Source organism: Neophocaena asiaeorientalis, unplaced genomic scaffold (assembly GCF_003031525.2).
Source record: "Neophocaena asiaeorientalis asiaeorientalis breed wild unplaced genomic scaffold, Neophocaena_asiaeorientalis_V1.1 scaffold78, whole genome shotgun sequence".
Taxonomy (NCBI): Eukaryota; Metazoa; Chordata; class Mammalia; order Artiodactyla; family Phocoenidae; genus Neophocaena; species Neophocaena asiaeorientalis.
This window is the reverse complement of record NW_020175018.1, coordinates 1,162,158-1,182,582: the sequence shown is the minus strand read 5'-3', so window position 1 is coordinate 1,182,582 and position 20,425 is coordinate 1,162,158. Positions and strand designations below refer to the sequence as shown.

The 20,425-nt window shown below is 50.8% G+C and overlaps 1 protein-coding gene across 4 annotated transcripts in view; it reads left to right on the top strand.

The window, feature by feature from the left end:
- Positions 1 to 20,425, top strand: part of AKNA (AT-hook transcription factor) — a 45,051-nt gene that overhangs the window by 6,399 nt on the left and 18,227 nt on the right. For 3 of the 4 annotated variants that reach the window (XM_024762376.1, XM_024762375.1, XM_024762378.1), the window contains exons 4-14: positions 497 to 886; positions 3,863 to 4,902; positions 6,616 to 6,690; positions 11,669 to 11,825; positions 12,097 to 12,165; positions 12,500 to 12,654; positions 15,554 to 15,613; positions 17,614 to 17,741; positions 18,213 to 18,420; positions 19,705 to 19,859; positions 19,960 to 20,136. In XM_024762376.1, the coding sequence (XP_024618144.1) occupies positions 610 to 886; positions 3,863 to 4,902; positions 6,616 to 6,690; positions 11,669 to 11,825; positions 12,097 to 12,165; positions 12,500 to 12,654; positions 15,554 to 15,613; positions 17,614 to 17,741; positions 18,213 to 18,420; positions 19,705 to 19,859; positions 19,960 to 20,136 (2,501 nt within the window). In that variant the 5' untranslated portion in view covers positions 497 to 609. The remainder of the gene's footprint in view (positions 1 to 496; positions 887 to 3,862; positions 4,903 to 6,615; positions 6,691 to 11,668; positions 11,826 to 12,096; positions 12,166 to 12,499; positions 12,655 to 15,553; positions 15,614 to 17,613; positions 17,742 to 18,212; positions 18,421 to 19,704; positions 19,860 to 19,959; positions 20,137 to 20,425) is intronic. The other variant, XM_024762377.1, reaches the window with a different exon arrangement.

Genomic DNA, 20,425 nt, shown 5'->3' with positions numbered 1-20,425 from the left:
GAAATCTTACCCACGAGCGGGTCAGGAAGGTTCCCAGAGCGCGTGGCCTCTAAATGGGACCTATCCTGACTTCCTGGGCCTGCCCTGCACCCCCAGGGCCCCTCCCCGTGCTTTCCCATAGCTCTCACTTTGATCTCTAGGTGCCAGGTTGTTTGTCTGCTTCCTCCTGGGCCCTCAGTTCTCGTGTGAGCAGGGCCTGTGACCCGGCGCCCACGTGTGGAGGCTGGCACATGGTAACAGGCACCAGCACACATGGGACACCTGCTGTGTGCTGGCCACTGGCCTCCTTATCCCATATCTCAGGTAATTTTATAAAACTCTTGAGAGAGAGAGGAATTATTACCCCAGTTTTACTGATGAAGAAATCCAAGGTGGAGTGATTTGGCCAAGGTCATGCAGGGCTTCTGACTCCAGAGTTCCTGCTGGTAATTTCTGATTCTGAAGAAAGGAGGGGATTCAAGGATTAATGCTCTCCATTTGATTGTGTCCCCGACAGGCCACAGGCAGGATGGCTGGTGCTGAGAGGAGCCGGCGGGAACTCTGGTGCCCATAGGGGCAGCTCCATCTCCTGAAGATGAAGGGGCCCAGGTGAAACTCAGGCCAGGCCCAATGACCAGCTCCGGGACGGAGGTCCACTGGGCCGAGTCAGGCCTGGGAAAGGGGCCCCGGCGGAGGCGCTGGGCCTGGGCTGAAAAGGGAAAGGATGCTGATGGGAGTGGCACATGCAGCTTGGTAGAAGAGGCGCCCTTTCCCAGTGCCACCAGCCCTGAGCTCCTGGAGGACTTCCGCCTGGCCCAGCAGTGCCTGCAGCCACTGGAGTGGAGGGGTCCGGACTCACAGCCTGATGGGCACCCAGATCCTGAATCAGGAGAGTCTGCAGAAGAGGGTGAGACCGACTCCCCTGCAACCCCATAGTGGTGTCCCCCAAACATTCCCCCCTTCTGGCGGGAGGCAGGAATAGAGAGAGTTTCAAAAATTTTTTAAGTTAAAATCTACGAAGCCTACAATTTAAAATGTTTTTAAGATTTAAATTATATAAACAGTACTGTCCATTGCAGAAAAATCAGAAAATGTAAGCCAAAGGAGAAAAAACTAAAAATTACTTATTATCCAGATAGCTGCTCTCTTTCATGTGTGTGTGTGTGTGTGTAAATGTAGCATGAATATGCAACAGTATTCTACAAACTCTATTGTAACTTGCTGTTTTGTAACTTAAGAGACATGAACGCTTTCCCAGCTTATCAAATATTCTTCCACAAGTCATTTCTAATGTCTGCTTAGGAATTCCGTGGTGCGAATATTCTGTAATTGTTGGGGCTCTTACTGCTGGGCATTTAGGTAGTTTCTCAGGTTTTGCTATTATAAATAGTGCAGAGATATGTCATTAGTATATCTTTGCACAATTAATTTGATAATAACGTTGATATTTTAAATTGCTTGGTCCAAGGGTTCTGCCCATTTCTACGATTTTTTAAAATCCCAATTAGCAACGAGAATGATGGCTTCCCTTGTTTTCTAAAATAACTGTTTTCTCTGCATCAAGAACGACTGAGACTAAATTCCTAGCTTGGCTCAACAAGTCCCTTCTCCTCTCTGAATCTTGGTTTCCCCATCTGTGAAATGGGAGTAATAACACCTTCGAGCTTGATTACATAGTGATTATTGCATTCGAATATGAATGAAACGCCCCTGTCTTAGGATTCTGGGATCAGGCAGGCCCCCGTAGATGTCAGAGAAGCCATCAGGCTGATAGTAGATTGTGCAGTGACCCCACGTTCCTCATGCCAGGTCTGTTTAAAGTGGGGTCTGCCCACAGCTACCCACTCAGGAGCTATTTCCGAGCTCTCCTTAGGGAATGGTGACAGGGATGCACTGGGATGAAGGGGCAGAGGCATCTCTTCCTGAGGTCACATGGTAACCCCCTGCTGTAATGTAACAGCTGCTGCCATGTCCTGTGCCCTTACTGTGTGCCAGGCAAAGGGCTGGGCAGGGCGCAAGCCATATCTCCACCTTTCCTCACCACCTTCTTCCAGGTAGGAGAGAATAGCCTCCAGGTAGAGTAAAGATTGCCAAAGAGGTCAGCTACTTGTTCATGGTGCCCTATGAGGGATCAGAAGGGCCAGGATTGAGGCCAGGTCTGCCCGGTTCCAAAGCCCGATCTCTTCATCCCACTGCGTGACCCCCATCAGCAGAGACTAACTTGCCTGCATAGCTGGGACCTTGCTTCTAAGTCCAGGACTGCTCTGAACCACTGCATGATCTTTGGCAAGTTACTTAACCTCTCTGGGCTTCAAGTGCACTGCTGTAAACGAGAGAGACTCGCTGAAGGAGATTTTAAGGAGATGAAAGATGTAGAGGTGCCAAGGGTAGGGGAAAGAGCATGGGGAAGCAAAGAGTGATATAAGGGTTATGACAAAAGTGCATCTGGCCAGAGCAGAGAGTCTGTGCTTGGTGGTACCCAGACTGTATCTCATGAAACCTTGGATCTGTGCCAGAGGCTGACACAGGGTCTACGACAGAGGAGGTGCTCCATAAGCACTGACGGCACGGATGATGCACCGATGGATGAATGAATGGGTAGGTGGATAGGCAGATAGGTGGATGGATAGATGGATGGATAAGTGATAGCTGGATGGATAGGTAGGTGAGTGGGTGATGGATGGGTGAGTGGGTGGATGGATGGACAATTGAAAGGATGAATGGTTGGATCAATGGGTGAGTGGGTGTTGGATGGGTGAGTGGGTGGATGGGAGAGTGGGATGGATGAATGGATATTTCTTGAGTACTTACTATCTAATAATTATAACAACTATCCATTTTCTGGGAGCTTTGCATACCTTACTGTCCTCCTTTCTTCTTTCCTTCTTTTCAGTCAACAAATATTGAGCACCTCCTCTGCAAATACAATAATAAATAAAAACAGAGAGCATCCTTGCCCTCATGAAGCCTACGGTGTAGTGAGGGAGGAAAATATTAATGAAAGAATCACATAAATAAATGGAAAACTGCAGCTGTAATAAATATTTCAAAGTAGAGGTATTCAGTCATATGAAACCCTATAAAAGAGAGCTTTTGACCTAAGTTAGAGAGATCAGAGAAGACTTCCTTGATGCGGTCAAGGTTGAGTTAACGTATGAAGGACAAATAGGAGTTAACTAGACAAAGGGAGGGAGAGAGGACCCTAGCAGAGGGATCAGCATGTACAAAGGCCCTGTGGTAGGAGAGGATGTGGCATGGCTAGAGCAGGGAGAGACTGAGGGGGACTATGGAAAGAGATGGAGCAGGAGAGCTAATGCGGGGTGGAGACAGCGACCTTAGGACCATATTAAAGGTTCAGCTCTCTCCTGGGAACAACAGGAAGACAGTGAAGAGTTTTCATATGGAGAATAAGAGTGAGGATTGAGATGATTAGGTGGCTGCTGCAGTGGTCCAGGCAAGAGAGGATGTAGACTTGGGCAAACCTGGTGGTTCCGGACTCTAGAGCAGCAGGTGAGTTTGAGAGCACCATAGGAGGTAATCAGGACAGGACCAGGTGACAGATTGGATTGCGGGGGGATGGGGGAGGGAGATGGCAAAGATGCCTCCCAGGTTTCTGCTTTGTGCAGTTGGGTGGGACGATGTTTCCATTTGCTGAGACAGGAAACGCTAGGGGGACAACCAGGTTTGAGGATTGAGTTTGGAGGGCCTTTGAGACAACTAGAGGAGGTGTTCGAAAAGTATTTGGCCCTATGGGGGGATCGCTGGGCTTCTTGCCGTCACCATGTGATGAGGAAATGAAAGCCCAGAGGGGTGAGATGGCCTAGGTAGTGTGACACAGTGAGTCCAGACCTGGCGTATACTAAGCAATGACCTGTCTTTCCAGAGTTTGAAGCAGAGGATGTGGACAGCCCAGAGAGTTCCAACTTGCCACTCAACTGGCCCCCGCAGCAGTATCCTCAACTGGACATGACTGAAGAGGAGCTAGATGAGGCCCTGGGAGGTCCTGAGGTCCAGGAAGCTGGAGAGAGCTCCCCAAGGTTGGGGTATGACACTGATCTCAGCTCGGGGAGCAATGGGAACACCAGCCCCATGGCTCTGGGCTGGGGTCAACCCACAGGCTGGGTGGCTTCTGACAAACAAGCCAGTGGAGACAAACTTCGAGAACATTCTGAGTCTGCCAGGTCATGGAGCAGTGGAACTGTGAACCTCAACCCCAGTGGCAGTCTGGATTCTACCTGGGAAGGAGAGACTGATGTCCCCCCGCCCGCTGCCCTGGCAGAAACTTCACCCCAGAGCTCCAGCCACCACCTGCTAAACCCAAACGATAGAACTGGAGGAAGCGTTACTCTGGCGACGGCCACGGAATTCCAGGAGTCCTCAGCCCCTCCAGCCCAGAGCGTCCAGTGTCCTGCAGATAGATGGAGGAGAGAAACCACCAGCCTCTCCTGCCCTCAGCCCGGGGACCAATCCTGGAAGCGGACACACATATCACCTAAGCCGCTCCCTTCCCAATTCACCGGCTCCATCAGCCCCCTGAAGTCCCCACCTAGGCCAGCTCGACAGGACAGGCCGCCGCCCAGGCCGGGAGCCACTCTGGCTGGTCACTCATCTTCTGACACCCCCAAGTACGGCCGGGGGCGGCTGAACTACCCGCTCCCTGATTTCTCCAAGGTGGGACCCCGGGTGAAGTTCCCCAAAGATGAGACTTACCGCCCCCCCAAAGCCAGGAACCACAGCAGGCTGCCTGAGGGCCCTGCCAGGCCACTGATCTTCAAGTCACCTGCCGAGATTGTGCGGGAATTGCTGTCAAACAGTGGAGAAGTCTGCCCGGGAGAGGACCCCCCTCCTACTCACCCCACCACCAGGTTACCCCAAGAATTTCAGACGCCCGAACAGGCCACCAAGCTGGTCCATCAGCTCCAGGTAAGCCCGACTCATTTCTACACCAAGGCATCTGTTGGTCTGGGTTGGAGGCTGGTCGGGGTGGGGGGCCTTGGGGCTCGGCCAGGGGTCCCCTGCGATGAGGACAGTCCCAAGCCCTTGGCTCAAAAAAGCAGTGATTGCACTCATGCTGCGAGGGTAGACCGTGTTTGTTTGTTTTTAACTCCTGCTATGAAAAACTCAAGACATATGCAAGAGAGAAAATAGTATGACGAACCCCCATGGACCCATCACCCAGCGCCTGGCAACCTTTTTCATCTATGGCCTCACCTGTTCCTCCTCTCACCCTACTGGATTATTCTGAAGCAATGTTCAGGCTTCAAATCATTTACCCCCAAATATTTCAGTGTGTGTCTAAAGATAAGGAATCTCTCTTAACGATAACCGTACTCTCAGCATACCTGAAACTTAACACCAATTCCTTAATATCAACCAACGTCCAGTCAGTGTTCACGTCTCCCACTCTGTCTCATAAATGGCTTGTTTATTTTGGTTTGTTCGAATCAGGATCCAAACACGGCTCAGATATTGCATGTGGTCGATGTGCCTTTTCAAGTCTCTGCGCACCACCTCCCCACCCTGCCTTTCTGTTTGCATTCTTTGTCAAATCTCTTTCTTCCTTGTAATTTATTTGTTAAGGAAACGGGTTTCTGTCCTGTAGAGTCTCCCACACTTTGCGGTTTGCTGATACACTCTCCGATGTTTCTTCACGTGTCGTGTTGTCTTCTCTGTGTCCTGTGTTTTGCCCAGTTAGAGGCAGAGGCGTTTTCGAGTTGTCGTCGTCTGTTTATTTCCCCCCAGATCAGGAGCTCTGTGCCGGTAGGGATTTTTTTTGGCAAAAGCCCATCATAGGTGGTGCCTTCAGGAGGTGTAAACTGCTTGCTGGTGTCTCATTTGTGGTGTTAAGGACCCCTGATGGTCGTTGCCTTGATCCAGGCTTTCACTGAGGGGGACAGAGTGGTAGTATCCTAATGCTAGCATTCCTTCTGCATTTATTTGCGGGAAATCTTCTATAAAGTGAAACTTGCCCTCATCAACTATTTGGTTACCAAGGCCTCGTTCACATGGGAAAGACAGGAGAAACGCTTGATTCTGCCCTTCTAATTACCAGTGTTCAGAACAACGCATCAGTTCCCTGGCCTCCTTCAAAGGCGACCAGTGACACTTGTTCTTGCTTTTCCCCCGTAATAACTTGTTTTAAGAAGCTCTTCAGTTTTGTGTATGGCAAATCGTGACTCTGAGTAAAGGCAACCGTGATTTTCAAGTCTTTTCTACTTCCGGACGCTTAGATGATTCAATCAGCCATTAAAAAATACTTATTAAGCACATATTACTTAACTCCTGGGAACAGAGCAGTGGGGAAGACAGATGAGGGCAGGGAATTCGGACAAATAAGCAAGTAGCTACGGTTATGCATCGAGGCGAACCAGTCCAAAGGCCCCCATCCCTGACTCACTGTCAGGGCTGTAGAAGAAGGGATGGTGGAGGAGTTGTCCTGCCACTCCCAGCCCCCCGGAATTTGGCCGTGGGGGTCCGTATTGCATGTGAGCCTGAAGGGGTCTGCTGAGCTACCACTACAGAGCTCTTTCACTCTGAGGCACCCAGAGGCCCCCTTTGGGGAATGGGTTCCCTGCGAGGGGTCTCACAGTGAGGGGCCTGGTGCGTGACCTCACTGCACACCCCCATCTCCTGCAGGAGGATTACCACAAGCTCCTCACCAAGTACGCTGAGGCTGAGAACACCATCGACCAGCTGCGCCTCGGAGCCAAGGTACTGGGCCCGGTGGGGTGGAGGGGGGTGCTCGGGAGACCCTGGGGATAGAGGAACCCGGTCCTTCCTTGTTCTACCACAAGGTCACTCTGTGACCTGGGGCAGTGACCTTGCCCTCTCCAGGCTCAATCTCCTTTGCTGTTGATGAACTTTGAGTCCTTGAATGCTGGAATCCAGGGTGCCCAGGAGTTTTCACCGGAAGCTCTCTCCTTCTAGATGAGCTCTGGAGTGAGACCACCTGGGCACAACTCCTGGTTCCATTACTGACTAGCTGTGTGACCTTAAGGAAGTTACTTGGGCTCTCGAGCCCCAAGGGAGTAGCACAGAATTTCTGCTCAACCCAGAGGCTGATACTTGCCAGATCACACCTTTGCTTTTCTCCTGCCCCAACTTCTCACCCACAGCTTCTCTCCTCACTGCATGCCTAGTTTTTTTGGGCTGGGGGGTGCGGGGAAATCCACCACCCCTATCCTGCCCAGGCTCCACCCCGTCTAGGGGAAGCTGTGAATTCTGCACTTGGGCCCTTCCCCTTTTCTGAGGTGAGGCAGGAAGTGGGGCTCTCACAGCCCCTCCTGGTTTCCTGCTTACCTCTCCCCGCCTCTTGCCCCATTAGGCAGCAGTGGAGGAGGGGTGGGAGGTGGGGTGCAGAGACGCAGACCCTCCCACTCACGACCCCCCACCCCAACCTGGGCTGTCCCCATCACACTCCGAGACCTCTGCTCCTGCCAGGCCGCTGCTCTCCACCATCTAGCGACGCTTCTTTTGTGAAGTGTTGCCGAGGCAGCCACGATGAGGAAATGAAAGAAGGGGCCCTGTTCTAGGAGCAGGACTTCCGCATCCCCATACGCACCTCCTGACCCAGGCAGCTCCTTTCCATCCTGGCCTCCTTGGGCACAGCTGTAAAAGGGGGTTAATCGGGCCTCCTAGGAGCCAACGGGCTCCCCTTCCTCCCTGCCCCCCGCCCCATGTCTTAAGGCTTCTTCTACCTCTCTGAGGCAGTTTCAGGGGCTGAAGGGATGGGGATAGTAGAGGGCTTGGTGAGGCATCCTCTCCAGGGAAACCACATTTTCATGGCCGTAGGCTCCTAGAAGGTCCGAGGAGAAAGGAACTGGTCATGGGGTCCAAATCCTCAGCTCCCCTGTCTCACAGATCGGAGAATCAGGACCCCAGGAGGGGCATAGGTTGCCAAAGGTCAAGGTCAGGGTCAGAGGCTGGGAATATCTCCTCCCTCCCTCCTTTCCTTCCTTCCCGCTTTACTTGTTTAAAGGAATGGGTTCGTGTATGGAACACATGTACCTGGCAGCTGGCAGGTACCTCCTGAGAGTTAGGGAATGTTATTATGATTAATAGTATTAATATGAAGGTGTTCACTGGGTGCCCATGAGTGCCAGGCAGGGGGACACCATGGGGGCACAGCTGTGCGCGTCTCCCGGACACTCCCCTGTCCCAGTGGGGACTCACCACGTGCACCTACGCCGGCCTGGCTGGTGACCCAGACCCCTGCGTGTGTGAGGGGGCAGAGGAGGAGAGGTTGGAGAGGCCAGGAATGGTTCAGCACTAGCTCACCTGGTCTTGCTTTCTGGAAAAATGACTCCTTGGCCTGAGGGTTCTCCTCAAGAGGAGGGTGAGCACAGGTAAGCTGGACTCTTCCGGAAGCAGGACGATCCTCTCCGCGCCCTGGGAAGCAGTACAGGCAGGGCTGAGGAGGACGTGCAGCCTGAGTGGGGAGGGGCCTTGCTGGGCTCCACGGAGCCCGAGGGGGCCGAGATTCCAGCCGGGCGTCTCACTGTGTCCGGAGCTCTGTAGACTCTACCCCCGAAGCTTCGGGAAACCCCAGAGCAGCTCCCTACTCAGAGCCCTTGCCAGGGAGCCCAGTTCACAGAGGCGGAAGCGGTACTGCTCCCCCAGGCTGAGCTGGCTGACGTGACCTCCCCGGGGTCCACTGCACTCTGCTCAGAGCCCCCAGGGGGAGGGCTGGACCCCAGGCTGGGGATGTGGCCCTAAACACCCAGGCCAGGCCTGGCTCTAGGGCAGCAGCAGTGGGTGGGGACCAGGGGAAGGAGACTGGCATTTGCTGAGCAGTAAAAAGGTACCGGGCCCCAGGCTGAGTACACTGCCAGAGTCATCTCACTTGATCCTCTTCACAAGAGGAAACTGAGGCTCAGCCAGGTGGAGTGGTTTGCTCAACATCCCACGGCTTGTAAGGGATTACAAGTGAGGGATTAAACTATGTTTGCCTGGTTCCAGAGTGGGCACTATTTTCCCCGTGCCTGGGTGTGCCCAGCTCGGGCCCTGGCAATGGGTATGTGGCAGAGGCATGACAAGGGAGAATGGTGATGTTACAGTGATAATATCAATAGTAAAACATGACGTGTACAGACCACTGTCCTCAGTCATTTACCATGGGGGAAACTGAGGCACAGAGCCATCACTCAGCAAGTAGGTGCCGGAGCTGGGGTCTGAGCCCAGTAGCCCCCAGCCCCCCCTTTTTTTTTTTTTTTTTTCCACGTTTAACAGCTTATTTTAAGCTGTTTAACAGCTTATTTATTTTTTTAGGTTTAACAGATCCAGACTAAACGATTGTGAGCTCTGCCACTGGGGAAGCTGACCACGGAGTTCCAGGGCCGGGCTGGGGGGGCACTACTGGATCCCGTCTGGGGTGCGGGCAGGGAGCCAGGGCTGGTCAGGAGTCACTGCTCGGTGACTAGCTTAGGGCCAGAGTTTATGAGGGTGTCCTGCATTCGCAGCTGTGTTGCCACCTCCCTCCAGCTGCTGTCCCCCACCTCAGCTGTAGGGGGATCTGGAGCGGCTGAGACCGGAAATTACCCCAGAAAGAATTACGGGGGAGGGAGGAGAGGCTCGGGGGAGGTTTGTGTGTTTGGAGGAGTTGGGGAAGCATTTCCTAGTCTCTCCACTCCCCGCCCCATTCATAAAGCCCATTAGCATTTTAAAGGCTGTGAGGAACCCATCTGTGCTGAGATTAGTCAGTTATTTAACCCTGTGCTTCCCACACTGTCTACCCTTCCCTGCTTAACGCCCCTGAGGGAGCCAATCCAGCCTCAGCGAGCACCGTGGGACACCCTGGTTTAAACGGGGACCCTGGGGGTGGGTCCTGCCCACCACAGACGGGTCCAGGAGGGACAAGCCTGAGCAGCTCGGCAAACCCACACTCACCCCAGCTCCCCACTTCCCGGGCCTCTGCACGGGCCTTTGGTCCCTCTGTGCAAACAGAGGTGCTGAGAGGTTTGTTCCTGTTGCTCCCCCAGGTTGGGCCTTTGGTGGACCCGGGCTGGGGCTGGCCGATGGGTGGGGCAGGGGGAGAACGCAGGAGGACCGGGACTCCCCCAGATTTGGGTCACCCTGGGAGGAGAGGGGTGCTGGTGGGCAAGTCCCCACAGGCGGGCCTGAGCAGATGGCCAAGGGGATTATTAAAATCCAGCTTTGTTCTCATCAGAGGCTGGGCCTGAAAGAGGCGGGGAGGCAGCAGGGGCCCAGCCACGGCTGAGCCATTGTCCCTCACTTTGGAATAGATTTTTCTGCCACAGCCAGGACGTGAAGAGCAGCTTAAGCAGGGAGAGGCTGCCTTCTGTGGGCCTGGGAGCCCACCCTGAGCTGCCCACTCCTGACCTTAGGGTAGCAGAGGGCAGTAAGATAAGCAGCCTGACATCATGAGGACCAGGGGACACTGAGGCAACATAGGAGAATAGCTTTTTTAGGGGCCTGCCTCCATGATGGCCACATACATGACAATGGTGATGATGGTGGTGATGGTGGTGATGATGGTGATGGTGGTGATGATGGTGATGGTGATGGTGATGATGATGGTGATGGTGATGATGGTGGTGATGATGGTGATGGTGATGGTGATGGTGGTGATGATGGTGATAGTGATGATGGTGGTGATGATGGTGATGGTAATAATTATAATATGGATGATGATGAATGTGGGGGTGGTGGCTGCTATTTAATGAGCCCTCACTTTGTGCAGACAGGTGAGTTCAGTCAGCTGCTCTAGCACTCAGAGGAGGGTGGTGGTAGAGCCTCAGTGTGAACCCAGGCACTGCAGAGCTCACGCACTAAGCCAGAGATCAGCAAACTGTCTCTGTAGAGGGCCAGATAGTGAATATTTTCAGCTTTGTGGGCCATCTGTTCTCCATGGTAACAACTCATCTCGGCTGTTACAGGATGAAAGCAACCACAGACGATACAAAAGCAAGCGAGCACGGCTGTGTTCACTAAAACCTTGTTCACTCAAACAGACCATAGTTGCCAACCCCTGCTTTAAACCACTTGGGTCTTTAACTTCAGAAGGTCTTCCTTGGCCATCTCCCTGACTCTCTACTTCTCTCCCAAACACTAGACTATTTACCATATGAAATCCATCCTCAAATGTTGGAGATGTGCTACAACTGAGACATAATTCCTTTACTTGTTGATTGACTCATTCACTCAAGCAGTCATTAATTGCAGTTATTATCAATGTAATGATAATTATTGGAAATATTTTTATTAATAACAAATATTAATTATATTACTGTAATATAATTATACTTGTTCTGTGTTAAATATTAGATTGATTACCATATTATTATGGTATATTATAACAAATATTATTAATAAAATCATTAATATGGAAAACCATAGACTTTGGGGTCAAAGCAGAGTTATAATCCCAGCCCAAGGATTTTTCAGCTGGAGATTTTGAGTAAGTGACTCAACCTCTCTGAGTCTCAGTTCCCTCTTCTGTAAGATAGGCATATGGTCCCTCCCTCTCAGGACTGCCATAAAGAGAGAATGAAAGGATATGTAAGCCCTTGGCCCAGTGTTTGGCCCCCACCCAAGGGTTCCACTAAAAGGTATTATTTATTATACAAAGGCATGTTTGTTGAGCGCCTGAATGATGGCATGAATGAAGGTGAGGCCTTTTGGGTGGGTTGGCCCCAACCCTTGGCTCTGCTGTGCCTCTCCTCCCTTAAAGGTGAACCTGTACTTGGACCCGCCCCAGCCCAGCCACAGCATCCACAAGGGGACGATGCCCCAGGGGACCAAGGTCTTGTCCTTCACCATCCCACAGCCCCACTCTGTAGAGCGGTGGCCAGGCCCCGCCAAGGGCCTGCAGACCTCTGAGGCTTCAGGTGAGTCTGGGAGAGGAGATGTGGCTGAAGGGCTCCTCTGTTGTAACCCTGCTGTAGGGACACTTGGTTCACCCTGGGGTGGCACTGGCTTTAGGCCAGGGGAGGGAGGGAGGTGAGGCCCCTCTCTGGGCCCTGTGACTTGAAGAGGTCAAATGGAGATGTAGAAAGTGTCTGCTTTGAGCCAGAGCAGCCTGGGCGAAGCCCTAGCTCTGCCACCTAGCAGCTGTGTGATCTCGGACGAGTTGTATGACAAAGAGCATCGTCACTGTAGAGCCCTCACCCGGTGAGATCCCCACTGGTGTTACCCCACTGACAGTCAAGGAGACCGAGGCTCAGAGAGGTGAGGACGTGTAAAAGGTCACACTGCTATGGGGGAGGGTTGGCATTTGAACCCACATCTTTCCGAGTTGGAGCCCACACTATTGACTGGACACCCAGAGGCCTGGCTTGGCTCTAGATGTGTCATCCGGGGCTGATCCACACCTTGTTCTCTCCTATAAATGGGGACAACACTGCCCAGGCCCCTCCCTCAGGTCGATGTGAAGATGGCACGATCGTGAGATGGCTGAGCTTTCATTCGAGGATGGAGGTGGTGGATTTGAGGTTCAGCAACTGTCTCTCAGCCCCAGGAAGGACTGTTCTTGGCCCCAGCATTTAGTGGTTGTATATTCCAGGGTGGCCATCAGCTGAAGGAGACCTGAACCCCTCCTCGCCCCCCAGCACACCCGCCCTAGGGTGGCTTCCGGACGACCCGGGCATCGCCAAGAACCAGCCCTCAGCAGAGCAGGCCCAGGAGCTGACTTCTCGGGCCAGTCAGTTCCTGGCCAAGGTGAGTGGAGCCCCAGCTTTGCCCACGAGAGATGGAACTCACCTGGAGAAAGCAGAGCCCCTGCCCGCTTGGATGAGGGGCTGTCTACGAGGCTCGCTCATTATTCCCCTGCTGGAGTTAACTTGGAAACAGAGCCTCCCTGACCCTGGTTTTAGAGACCTCCTGGCTCCAGCCTCCTCCTTGTCACCCAGTGCTAGATTTAACTCCCTTTTTGGCATTGTGTCTCATCAAACTCTCTCTAATTGTGCTTGAAACTATCTCCGGTTTCACTTCTGGGGGAGACTCCCTGCTTTTTCAGGATTCTGGAAGGGTTACGGAACCTCTACTCTACCTTCTCCTCTTTAGGATAGATCACCTCACTTCCTTAGTTCCTTTCGTTATGGAAATCAATCCTCAGTCACTTCTCCAGGGGCCTTTATATTTTCATCCAAATAACTATGAATTGTTTGCAGGTCTGTTTATAACTATACACTTGGCCTTATTCCAAAAGTACTTTAAAGCAGCTTAGAAAATACATGCATTGTAACCACATACTGAAAACGGAAGTGAGGAAACTGGGGCAAAGGGGAAGTAAGGATAGGAAAAAAAATAAAAGGAACTTAGGGAGAAGTGAATAAACAAAGTGCTCTGCTGGACCCTGAATGCTTTATCAGATTCACATTTGGTTTTGAGCTTCCTAGTTGTCAATGCAGAAAGGGAAATGCAATACATACATCACCATGTCCATAAAACAAATTCTTTCAAAGAAACACCACCATTCTTTCTTCCCTTCCTTCCTTCCTTTCCTTCTTTCTTGTTTGTAACATCTTTATTGAGATATAATTCACATAACATACAATTCAGTCAGTTAAAGTTAATGCTTCAGTGGCTTTTAGTATATTCACAGCTGTGCAGCCATCAACACCATCAAGTTTAGAACATTTTCATCGCCCACTAAGAAACTGCCTATGCATTAAGCAGTCACCCCCCATTCCCCTTCCCCCCAGGCCCTGGCAGCTGCTCATCTACTTTCTGTCTCTTTGGGTTTACCTATTTTGGACATTTCCTATAAATGGATTCATGTAGCATTTGTCCTTTTGTGTCTGGCTTCTTTCACTTAGCATAATGTTTTCAAGGCTCATCCATGTTGTAGCAGCATGAACTTTATTCCTTTTTATCACCGCCATTCTGGGTCCTGTAACTGGAGAGATGTTTCTCCTGTGTGCTCTAAAGTAAAGCAAAGCCAAGGTCACCACATTGAGCAAAATCTGGGGCACCAGCTGACCCCTAATGATCCAGGCTGCCCTGTCCATACAGGAGCCACTGGTCAGGTGGCTAGTGAGTACTTGACATGTGGCCACTCCAAATTGAGACGTTCTGTAAGTGTAAAACACATACTGGCTTTCAAAGACTTTGTGCAACAAAAAGAATATAAAATTTTCAATGTATTTTTTTACATTGATTACATGTCAAGATAATATTTTAGGTTTATAAAATATATTATTAAAATTAATTGACTTGTGTCTTTTCACATTTTTAGTATGGCTCCTGGAAAGTTTTAAATTACATATGCAGCTTGCATTACATTTCTATTTTATGTTATATAAATTATACAATGTAATTATATTAGGTAAATTTCTATGTTATATTTTGGCACTGATCTAGAGCTTTCCTAGAAATGCTAAAAATCTCCAAATTGTCTTTGCCATTTTTTTCTAATTAAAAAATTTTTGTAACAGTAATAGATACCCATGGTAAAGACCCTCACACAGGACAAAGAATATATTCAGTGAAATCTTTTCTTCCCCTCTTGCCCTTCTGCTTCATGCAAAATGTTTAATGCACACACATGCATTTATAGAAATGGTCACATGAGTATGTACACTATAATGTACCTTGACTTTTTTTTTTTAAATTTATTTTCAAATGTGGTGTCAGGGAGAATGTCCTGACTCAAATTTTGCAGTAATTGAATATAAACTTAATAACTTTGCTTGAAAATTTTTTTTTTTTGCGGTACGCGGACCTCTCACTGTTGTGGCCGCTCCCATTGCGGAGCACAGGCTCCGGACACGCAGGCTCAGCGGCCATGGCTCACGGGCCTAGCCGCTCGTGGCATGTGGGATCTTCCCGGACCGGGGCACGAACCCGCGTCCCCTGCATCGGCAGGCGGATTCTCAACCACTGTGCCACCAGGGAAGCCCTACTTGACTTTTTTAATGTCTCAAATATGAATATTTCTGGGTAGCCAATAAATTCACTTTGTTCAAAGTTCAGAGGATACATATAGTAGAAAACCTTCCTCCCATCTTTGTACCTGCCCACCACCCAGTTCTCCTCCCTAGAAGCAATTAATATTTTAGTCTCCTGCATCCTTCTAGAGATAGTTTATAATATACCTTCTAGAGATAGTTTATAATACATAAGCAACTGTGTTTGTATTTTTCCTTCTTTGTTCTCTCCGTATCTTATACAGATGGTAGCCTACCATAAGCACTGTCCTGTACCTTGATTTGATGCTGAAAAGTAGGTCTTGGAGGCATTTACACATGAGAATACACACATGTGCCCTCATCTTCTGGATGGCTGCATACCGTTCCACAGATAGGCATTCAGACTGTTTCCTGTTGTCCCATGCCCACCACGCTGCTGTAGGTTTCATGCACAGGAGTAAGTGCGCTTTGCTGTCAATAAATTCCTGGAGGTTCCACTTTGATTTTTCCCAAGGCTGCCATGGCCCAGGCCAGTGGTGGAGCTTTTCTGGCACCCGCCTCTCCGTGCTTGTCAGAAAACCCACATCCCAAGGCAGGGCCCAGCTCTCCGCACCAAAGTGTGACTGTGGCTAAGTGTGGGAGTCTGTAGGACTTACCTTCTGAGTCTGGATTAATGGAGCGTGTTTCCTTGCCTTTCCAATTCCCAGGTGGAGTCCTTTGTAGAACTGCTGCAAGCAGGACAGCTGACACCCCAGGACCAACTCAAGGTACTGCCCACTTCAAGAGATGCCCTTGGAGCTGCCAAGACAGCTGCTCTGTCTCCCATGGCACAGGCTCTGAAGCCTCGTTTGCTGTAAGACAGACCAGAGAATCCCAGACATCGTGTCTCCTTTTAGAACAAACAGCCCCTGATTAGCTTTCCATGATAATGATCATTAGATCACAATAGTCACCATTTATTAAGCCAAGATGCTGGTGTGCCAGGCACTGTGGTAAGCCCTTGATGTACATTATTTCACTTTATCACCATAAAAGCCCGGCAAGGCAGTCACAGTCATCACTCGCATTTAACTGGGATGAGCTGAAGCCCAGAGAGGCAGCTGGAAGGCCACACAGCCAGTAGACGGCACAGCCCAGACCCAGGTCTGTCTGATTCCCAAGTCCAGGGTCGTAATCGTTGCCCTGCACAGCTTTCCACGGATTATATTGCCTGTCGGCAACCAGGAAAAGGCCTTTTCTTTTTATAATTTTCCTTATTATAAAAGTAATTGCTAAAATGAAAACTGGGGGGAAAGGGAAAGAAACCCCTAACCTAACCATTATTGGCTTACTTCCTTCTGGGCTCTCGTATTTCTAGATAACTGTGGTCATATATAAAATTTAGATTTCTTACGCATCAGCCAGGGTCCCAAGAAGATGGAGCTCTCAAAGCTGCGGGTGTAGAGATCAGTGAAGGGACTATTAGCTGGGGTGTGGGCAGCAGCCTCAGGGAGCCCGACCAGGGACAGGGAAGCCCAGGGACTAGTGCCTGCCAGGAGCAGTTCCCTCCCAGGTCTCTTTCCTCCCACCCTGTGACCTCTAATAGATGCCTCCCCTAGACAGGCTCCAGGGGAAACCAGCTGATGCTCTGGGTGCAGAGCGGGGTGGGGAGAGGAGCTGAGGGAGGGTGAGTAGGGCAAATGCAACGCACTTGGTTTGATAGTTTTTACTGTTAATATTATGTTACCAAGCATTATGTTACTATATAGATGTTACACACATTCTCCAATTACAAAATGTGATATGGATTGTATTATCTCACTGAGTGGATGATCAAGGACCTTGAAAATCAAAACCATTCTTTTTCTTCCCCCTCTCCTGATTCCCCCATATGCAGGGAGATTGAGAGCTGTTGGAAGATAAAGTTTGACGGGGTGCTAGACTCTATGTTGTCCTTGGCCTCAGCCTATCGTCAGCATAGGATGAGTGAGATGAGGATGATAAAAAGCCAGGGATAATGAGCCCACCTCCCATAGTTTTAACCTCCCATGAGTTAGCTACGATCATGTTTACCGTGGGGACCTAGCATAATCGTTGGGACCATGAGCTCTGGAGCTAGAGGGCCTGGGTTCATATCCCGACTCTATGTGACCTTCACTGACTTAAGTAATCTCTCTGTGCTGTAGTTTCATCCTGTTTAAATGAAGACGATAAATTACCCCTCTCATTAGGCTTATGTTGAGGATTAAATGAATAATGCAAAGGGCTTTAGACAGAGCCTCAGTGCTCATAAATGTTAGTTATCATTATCAACAGTTTGATGGTGATGATAATACCATCTGTTGTGATAGTCTATAAGGATTTGGGAAAAGAACGACTAATGTTCCAAAATCCACTGTTCTGAGAATCGAGGATGAGGATCTAAGGTGTCTCAAGTACTAGGTCCTTATGGGGATATAGTGATAGCATATTTGACACTATGACCATCATGGAACATTGGGTTCTTGCAGGTCTACCCAGGAAGGACTGGTACCCTCCGGGGCTGGTGCCAGTGCTCTAAGCCATGCCTCTGCCATACCAATCTGATGGCAGGGAGATTGACCAGAGTGAGCAGCCTCCAGAGGGTACCAACCCCAGCCTTCCAGATATTCCAGGGCCCGGAGGCCTCCACAGTCCCAGAATCCCATGCCCCTCCCCTCCCCCAAAGAGCTGTCTCGTCCACTGTGTCTGCAAGGATGGAGCCCACGGGGACTGGGCACTCAAGTCTCCCTGGCCTGTCTGGTTTCAGGTCTTCCAGCAGCTAAAGGCTGTCCACGCGGCCTTGGAGGAGGAGTATCTGAAGGCCTGCAGGGAGCAACACCTGGCCCAGCAGCTTGCCGGCTCCACGGGGACGCCCGGGAGATTTGATCCCGGCAGGTACATGCTGGGGAGAGAGGCCTCCAAGGACAGAAGGGTCAGGCCCTGGGTTCCCACCAGGAGGGGGACAGTTTGTCCTCATAATTCACACACTAGGGGAACAGGGAGAAGTCCTATCCCAATTAACAACATGTCCAGATGGGGGATACTTGAAGGCTGAGATTTGTGTCCTTTTGGAACTCCCTTCAATGAGAAGTGACCTTGGAGATAAGAGTTAAAGCCCCTCATTGGACAATGGGGAAACTGAGGCCAGAGGGGGCAGGGATTTACTCAAGCTCCTGCAGCCACATGGTGGCAGAAGGGGACTCAGGCTGAGGCCTCCTTATTCCCAGCGGCGTCCACTTTCACCTTGTTGATTTTGCTCTCCACATAATCTAGATTATGATGTCAGATGCACTCTCCACGGGCATCTCTGGGGCCTCTGCTCTGAAGCACAGCCTCCCAGACCTGCCTGATGTTTCCTCGTTCCAGGGAGCTGGAGGCAGAGATATTCCAGCTGGGAATTCGCCTGGATGAGCTGAAGGACCACATAGACCAGAACCAGCAGGAGCCTGAGCCAGCCGGGTCAGACTTGGCTCTGGACAGCTCCCCAGCTGTGCCCTCCCCACCCCAGCCAACGGGCCTGCCCCCTCCTTTGGAGCAAGCCCCCACGCCCGCCATCCAGACCCTCTGCCCTGAGGTACCTCTTTGCCCAACCGTATTGGACTGTTCCTTCATTCACTGTTTTCTCCATTCATTAACTTCTTCATGACATATCTGAGAAGTTTGTACCATGTGCCAAGACTCATGACACATGGTGGGAATTCAGTAGAAAACAACAAATAATAGGTGGCCTGTACCCTCATGGAGTTTTCTGTCTAGTTGAACTAGTTACCCAGTTACTTAACTATAATTTGGATCCGTGCTCTGAAGGAGAATTATGAGGTTCTATGAGAGTAGGTAACAGGGTAACATATCTGAGTTTAGGGGGTCAGAGAAACTTTCCTTGAGGAAGTAATGTTTAAATGAGATCTGAGGGTGAGTAGGAATTACTAGGTGCAGAAAAGCCATCTGGCAGGAAAAACAGCCTGTGCAAAGGCCCTGTGGTTAGAGTATGGACCCTGAGGAGGGCAGTTGTCTAAGAGGCAGGGGAGACAGGCAGGAGAGGGGAGGAGGCTGGGGAGGCAGGCAGGGGCCTCAGGACATACGTGTGTGGGTCACATCAAGGGGATGGTCTTAAACTCTGCTGGGTTTTTCAGCAGGAGAAGATAACAGAGGATTTGCAGGTAGGTCAGAAGCGGGGAGGTGGCGGGGCAGATGGAGAGACGTGCATGGACTTGAGAGAGGTTTAGAAGGTACATTTGACTGGACTTGGATTGGTGATGAGAGGAAAGGAGCAAACGATGACCTCCAAGCTTCTAACTTTTAGTCCTGGGTGAATATGGGGACTATTCACAGAGGTGGCGACACTAGAGGAGGGCTGTACATGGAAGGGGCTTTGTAGAATTCTCTCTAGCCCACGTCACAACCCCATGAGAGACAATCAACTCAAGTGCGTCATCTTGAGGGGCTCCCCTGCTCCCATGGTGAAGGTGTTTTGAGAGGCTGGGTGTCCATGTTGGAATGGAAATCTGGGTTCAAATCTAGGCTCTGCCCCTCACTTCTGTGTGACTTTAGGCAAATCATTTGAGCCTCAGTTACCTGTCTGTGAAATGGGTTGTAATAACCTAGGTACTGGTGGGATTGTTGTGAAGTGATGTCTGTACAGCGCCTGGCATGTAGCAGGGGCTCAATCAATGGCAGTCAGTATCAAAGATCGCATGACCCAGTCCCTACTTGTGCACACATAAAAGGATGATAGGTTAGTGAACCTAAACTATTTCTTACTCTTTGGCACCCAGCATGAGCCTGGCATAAGGTGGGTCCTTAAAAGGTGGTCTCAGACGTCTGCTGAATCTCTGCCCCTCCTCCTTTCTGGCCCCAGCTCGACGCCATCAACGCTGGCCTCCACCCATTGCACGTGAACTTGGATCTGAGCGCTACCAGCAACGAAGTAGAGGACAGGCTGCTGGGCCTCCCGACCCCGCTTGGGCACAAGGAGCTGCGGGTGGAGCATGATTTCCACAGCCTCCTAGAGCGGTGAGTGCCCACCAGGAGTGAGGCCAGGGTGGTGGGTCCAGTGGTGGGACCTTGCTGGCCCTGCTGGGCAGAAGTCACGCCCCTCTGTGTTCTTCTGCAGGTACCTCAGTGTGAAGTCTCTCCCAGAAGCCCTGAGGCTGGAGGAGGAGGGGGAGGGGCAGGGCCACACCCTGGAAGTTGAGGGGCCAGCTTCAGCTCCAGGAAAAGCAGCGGCCACCAGGCTCCCCACCAGACAGCCCCCAGCACAGGCTGAGAGAAGTCACGGGGGCCCCGTCGAGTATGTCAATGAGCCTTCCCCGCTTGTCCCACACCAGCTCAGAAACCGCAGGGGTGGAAATTGTCATAGTGAGCTAGACAGTTTAGAAACGGCCTTCCTGACCTGTAGCTCAGTGTCTCTCCAAAACGTGCAACATATACCATTGATAGCATTTGAAATGATTGGGTGTTGTGGGACGAGGTTTCTGGTAGGACAGATGCAGCATTAAATAACATTACTCTCCTTCTCAGTCTCAGACATTCCATGGACATCAAGGAGAAATCTCAGTTAGGGCTATTATGTCTTCAGT